This window comes from Tupaia chinensis, unplaced genomic scaffold (genome assembly GCF_000334495.1).
Source record: "Tupaia chinensis unplaced genomic scaffold, TupChi_1.0 Scaffold000235_1, whole genome shotgun sequence".
Taxonomy (NCBI): domain Eukaryota; kingdom Metazoa; phylum Chordata; class Mammalia; order Scandentia; family Tupaiidae; genus Tupaia; species Tupaia belangeri.
In genome coordinates this window covers 3,994,288-4,000,255 of record NW_006159713.1, presented here as the reverse complement: position 1 = coordinate 4,000,255, position 5,968 = coordinate 3,994,288, and the positions used below count along the sequence as shown (strand labels likewise).

General features: G+C 49.3%; 1 protein-coding gene across 1 annotated transcript; it reads right to left on the bottom strand.

Annotated features, from left to right (window-relative positions):
* Positions 1-1,636: 1,636 nt before the first annotated feature.
* Positions 1,637-3,009, bottom strand: LOC102487524 (metallothionein-1E). The gene is made up of 3 exons (XM_006148398.3): positions 2,900-3,009; positions 2,206-2,271; positions 1,637-1,859 (listed from the first exon to the last, which is right to left on the bottom strand). Exons 1-3 carry the CDS (start codon positions 2,925-2,927, stop codon positions 1,768-1,770), a joined length of 186 nt encoding a protein of 61 aa, XP_006148460.1. The 5' UTR covers positions 2,928-3,009; the 3' UTR covers positions 1,637-1,767.
* Positions 3,010-5,968: the final 2,959 nt, after the last annotated feature.

The window sequence follows — 5,968 nt, the reverse complement described above, 5'->3', positions numbered from 1 at the left end:
GCACAGGCAGACACAAAACACAGTACTTCCTTGGGAACCATGGAACCATTGCATCTTGCCAGGAAACCACTGGGCAGTCCCCTCAAATCCCTAGTCACTTTGCTGGTCTGAAGTAGGCAAGGGCTAGAATTGAAAGGCAAATTCAGCCTGACCATGTAGGAACTTCCAAAGATTCAGAACCAATCACAACAGGGGCTCTCAGGAGTAGAGTCCCAACAGTGGCCAGGCAAGCCAGGACTGTTAGTTCCCTATGGGGGCAACCAGGCCAGAGTCGCTCAAAGTGTGTGGTCTAGACACTGGGGCAGGCCTGCAAACTATCTGCATTCTGCAATGCACATCATCAGTGGCCATTATATGCAGAGTTTGTACATCTTTAATTTTCCTGTTATTTCTTTATATATTTCTTGACGCTTTCCATGAATTTAAAAAAAGGATTTGGGGACCAGCAGGTGGTATGAAGGTTAAGGCCACTGGATCCCACATAGCTTACTACACAGTTTGAGTCCTGGACCGGTAGGCTGAAAATCATGCTGGGCACATGTTGCATGCATGCCCAAGATCCTGAGAGAAAAGTGGAGAAGGGATTGCAGCATGGCCATACCCTGGGGCAGGTGGAGGGGAGCAGTTTTTCACTTCCCTTCTCTCTGGCTCCAGTAAGGACCTGTACCCCTTAGCAAAAACTTTAACAACAGAAAAAGAATATTGTGCTTTACTTTGATTTCATGATCTCTTAACTAATATTTATTTACTACTGTTTCAAGTCTTCAATAGGGAGGAGATATAAACGACTGCTTCACCATAGAGTCTGAGAAGCTGCATGTCGATTGTAGCAACTAGAGCTTGGACTAGAGTCACTTTTAAGACTGAAACATAAGTGAACTAAAGACCTTAGGATGGACAGGAAAATCGAGGGAAAATGAGCAGTTGAGAAGCTTCTGTGCCATTGATACTTGCTATGAAAATGGAGGGAATCCAGTGCCTGCACTGTACCTCTCCCCACATGGCCTGCTACAATGCTGTCATGGAGAAGGGATTGCAGCATGGCCATACCCTGGGGCAGGTGGAGGGGAGCAGTTTTTCACTTCCCTTCTCTCTGGCTCCAGTAAGGACCTGTACCCCTTAGCAAAAACTTTAACAACAGAAAAAGAATATTGTGCTTTACTTTGATTTCATGATCTCTTAACTAATATTTATTTACTACTGTTTCAAGTCTTCAATAGGGAGGAGATATAAACGACTGCTTCACCATAGAGTCTGAGAAGCTGCATGTCGATTGTAGCAACTAGAGCTTGGACTAGAGTCACTTTTAAGACTGAAACATAAGTGAACTAAAGACCTTAGGATGGACAGGAAAATCGAGGGAAAATGAGCAGTTGAGAAGCTTCTGTGCCATTGATACTTGCTATGAAAATGGAGGGAATCCAGTGCCTGCACTGTACCTCTCCCCACATGGCCTGCTACAATGCTGTCATCTACAGAAATGCTGCCCAGGGAGGTCTCCTGGCTTGCCTGAAGCCAGCTTGTTGGGGGCTCACATTTCAGTCCAGAGCCCAGGTGTCTGTGCTCCCAGCAGAAGCCCCCACCCCAGCCCTGATGGGCACCAACTCCCTTAGATCCAAGCCAGACAACTCCAGAATTAAGTTAACAACTTTTATTGCCATTCACATTTGTCATAGAAAAAGAAATGTAGAAAATGCATGGGGGTGGGAGGGCAACCAGGCTTGTACACGTGGCTCTATTTACATCCGGGAGAGGGCTCTCCTGACATCAGGCACAGCAGCTACACTTGTCTGAGGCCCCTTTGCAGACACAGCCCTGGGCACACTTGGCACAGCCCACAGGGCAGCAGGAGCAGCAGCCTGGGGAAGAAAGGGGAGAGTAGAGGATTTCAGAGCACACTTACCAGGCACTTCCCTGTCCTGACTGCAAGCCTTGCACAAGCTCTGCCCCAATCCCAGGGCCCTCTTTTGGGATGGCCCAGTTATGTTTTGAGACAATAGATCCAAACTTGGTCATTTGTTTCCCAATAGAAAAAGACTCTATCCCATGTGAGCTCAGGACAGGGCAGAAAGACTGGGCAAGGAATCACAGTGTCTCCAGAGGCAAAGGAAGGCCAGTTCCCACAAGCAGACACTCAGAGGCAGCTTGGGGTTCCCTCCCAACCTTAGCCTCAGCCCCAGATTCTGAAGATGGCCCCACACTCACTCTTCTTGCAGGAGGTGCACTTGCATTCTTTGCATTTGCAGGAGCCAGCGCAGGTGCAGGAGCCACCTGTGAGGGTGAGAAAGGCAGGCAGTGAGCACTGGTGTGATATGGCTGATCTGGCAGGTGCTCTGTTACTCTCCCTGCAGCTCTGCTGCCCAGGCCCTGCCCTGGGAGCTGCTGCCCCATACAGAGCAGATGGAAGTGTAACCCCACCTCTTCCACCTTCCTGCTGGGAAGCAGTGTCCCCACTTGTCTTTCCTACAAGGAAGGAAAGAATGAAGGGCCCAAGCTCCAGGCCCACCTAGTTCAGGCGTGGGCCTGGGCCAGGATTTTAAGTGGGGAGCACAGAAACGGCAAAGTCCCCACATCCCAACCCACACAGGCAGTTCAGGTCTGCACTGTACGTGGAGCTCAGCCCAGTGGCCTTTTGGACCACCTGGGTGATGTCTGTCAAGACAACCCTGAGCCTCTGTCCTTCCAACCTGTGATCGTTTGGAAGAAGAACCTGCGGGGAAGAAACACTCTTAAGGGCTGATGAAGGTGTTTGACTGGGGGCAGAGCACAAAATGTTAAAAATAAAGGCGTCCATCCACTTAGGCTCTGATTCAAAACGCATCCTCAGCAGCCACAAGGACTATTGATTCTGGAGCTGCGAAATGCCCACCCTAAGGCTCAGAAAGCCGGCGACCCTTACCAGTGGCGCAGGAGCAGTTGGGGTCCATGGCAAGACGAGATGAGGTCGGAGGTCCAAAGCAACAGGCGACAGTGCACTTGGGCTATGGGAGGCGTGTCGGAGCCTGGACCCAACAGCTCATTTTATAATCAGTGGAGGCGGCCCGGGCGCAAAGACTCCGCCCCGGGCCTTGCATCCGCCCCTTGGAGTCATCGTACCCCGAGCTCTTGGCTGGGCTGAGCACAGCTGACGGGACCCGCGCGCAAGTTCGGGGAAGAGCGCGTGGCTCCGTGTGCACCACGGGCATAGCCCCTTTGGCGCCCGGTAGCTTGGGAGGGGCTGTGCGCCCGGTGGTACTCAGCGTCCCTACCAAGCTGCTGCCTCTTCCCGAATTTCCTGAGGTTCCCTGGCCTCGGGTGTTCCTGAAACCCATCCTGGGATCAGCCCCAGCCCCAGCCCCCGCGCCTTGTCCTCTTTTGCCTCTCCCGGAGTCCGTGTGCAACCGCAGCCCTCTGCTCACGTCCCCAGATCAGCACCACCCGGGGAGCGCCGCGAGAGAGTTGAGTGCAGAGAACCTGATAGGGATGTGGCCTTTGTCTCTCCCCAGTGCCTGTGCTTGTCCCCCGCCTTCCACACACACACCCCGCCCCCACCTTCATTCACGTCCCTCATGTGCACAGGTACACGATGAACAAGGGTCTGCCTCTCTTCCTTCCTTTCTCCACCTGTATGGCACCTTGGTCCAGGTATGTAGTCTAGGCCCACTCCACCTCAGTGGCAGTTTTGAAAATGTAGGGTGTGCCCAGAAGAGGGATAACTCTGGGTGATATGTAGATCCGGCATTAAGTTTAAAATGCAAAACAAGTGGTTGTTTGCTTTCAATATTCCTGATTATTGCATAAGTCTAGTCTGTGCCAGACCTTGTTTAATTACTTTCATCTTTGAACTTTCACAGCAATCCTAAAAGGAAATAACTTTTTATGAGCCTATTTTACGAATCAGACAACTGCAGCAGAAGGAGTTTCGGCAACTTGCTCACCTGGCACGGAGCTGGGACGTTTTGTGCTGATGGAAACCAAACATCCTCTCTATAAGAAGAGGGATACATAAAGCTTCCCTGTATCAAACCAATCCTTGGACCCAGGAGGTCTTCCACACTTCTCTATGTGAGCAAGCTTTTTTTATTTTTTAGTTGCAAAGGACATGTGTACATGCTAGACAGAGAGAGAGAGAGAGGAAACTCCCTTTTCCCCATGGGACATGTTCGCACCACTGTCCCTTCTCCAATTCTCTGTCTACAGGATTTTCTGCTCATGTGCACATACACAGCATGGTTTTCCAGTTGCCGTGGCCAGGATTCAAAACAGTCAGCTATATGGGGGTCTGGCTCTCTTACCCACTAGGCTATGGTTCAGGCCCTGGAAAGCTTTTTCTTCTTCTTTTTTCTTCTCCTTCTCCAACTCCTCCTCCTTCTTTTTTAGTGTGTTTATTTCTTCTAAGAGTCAGAGAGAGTGAGAGAGAGAGAGAAATTTTCCAACAGGGTTCTCCTGCCACAGTCCATCCCAGTATCAGTTAGCCTAGATCCCAGTCATGCCACTGCACGTTCGCTCTCTCACCGGTCCGTGTGAATATCCAATGACATGAAGGGTGGGAAAGGCTTTCTGCCCAAAAGCTGGGGCAGTGCTATGGCAGAGGGTGTTCTGTAGGACTCATCTACATCCCTTTCGAATCATTCAGCTGCGTTCCCGTCCTATGCCCATTCAAACCTATGACCCTTATCCCAGGCGCAGTTGAAATTGAACAAGATTTCTTCTTCTAAGAAAGCCAGTGTGGAAGAAACATTGAACAGACAAAAGCATGTATGAGACGCATCCTTGATTTGATTGCCGTGTACTGCAGACATACTTCAGCAAACCATGTTGTGAATAATGCTGATTCACAATGACGGACAGTAAGTAAAAATAATGTGCTAATAAGAGACAAAGAAAGTCTGTGGATAGAATAATCATCATCGCTGCTGTTTATTAACCCCTAGTCAAAAGCCAGGCCGTCCTCTCATGTAATCCCTACATTGAGATACAATCTCATTTCTCCAATGAAGAATTAGAGGCTCAGAAAGTTTAGGCCACTTGCTCAGCCACATGGCCACTAATGGTGAAGGGGGCCGTGAACCAGGACTGCCTAACACTAAAACCCGTGCACTAGGGCCGGCAGGTGGCTTGTTGGTTAAGGCACTGGACTCTCACATGGCCGACTTGCTCTCTGTCTCTCTCTGTCTCACTCTGGTCAACAGATGAGCTCTGTAGCAAATGTTAAAATAATAATAAAAGTAATTAATCAATTAAATAAATATTTTCAAAGAATTACTTTATTTAACCTTATTTATTTATTTATTTATACCAGAGAAGGACAGGGCAAGAGACAAAGAGAAAGTGAGAAAGCAAGCTGCCAAGTCTGAGACTTGAACTGCAGTGAGCCATGTGGGAGTTCAGCACCATTAACCACCATACCCTCTGCTGGCCCCTAATTAAATACATCTTTTAGGGACCAGCAGTTAGCATAATGGCTATGTCGCTGGACTCCCACATAGTTGACCACAGTTCAAGTCCCAGACCCGGTGGCTTAAACTCACGCCGGGCGCGTGTGCATGAGTGCCCGAGATCCCGAGAGGAGAATGGAGAAGAAGGGGTTGCGGCGTGGCCATCCCCCCTGGGGGGTGATTTCTCGCTTTCTGTCTTTCTGTCTCTCTCTGTCTGTCTGGTGAGCGCACACGCCCTATAGCAAAAACCTCTCCAAAAAAAAAAAAAAAAAAAAATCTTTTAAAAAACATCCGTGCATTTGGCCAAGTACCTATACACTTGGCAAAACACCAAAACCTTGCCCCACAATGTCTTCTGAAATCCCTTTACACAGAAAACTGGCCGGCATGCACGGTCCTGACTGCTAGTCTAAAAGACTCCTCTTTCTCTTTGATTATTTGCTCAACAAATAGCCAGGAGTACTGAGTCGGCATTAATTACTCACAAGTCACTCAGAGCCTCACTCCTTCCTAGTGAACACACCACAACCTTCAAACTGCAAGGGCAGACA

Bases quoted from the DNA above. Each gene is read 5' to 3' on its own strand.
- LOC102487524 (XM_006148398.3), bottom strand. From the start codon at position 2,927: ATGGACCCCAACTGCTCCTGCGCCACTG. The intron at 2,272-2,899 runs GTAAGGGTCGCC...TCACCCTCACAG, and splicing joins CAACTGCTCCTGCGCCACTG to GTGGCTCCTGCACCTGCGCT. The intron at 1,860-2,205 runs GTGAGTGTGGGG...TTTCTTCCCCAG, and splicing joins GTGCACCTCCTGCAAGAAGA to GCTGCTGCTCCTGCTGCCCT.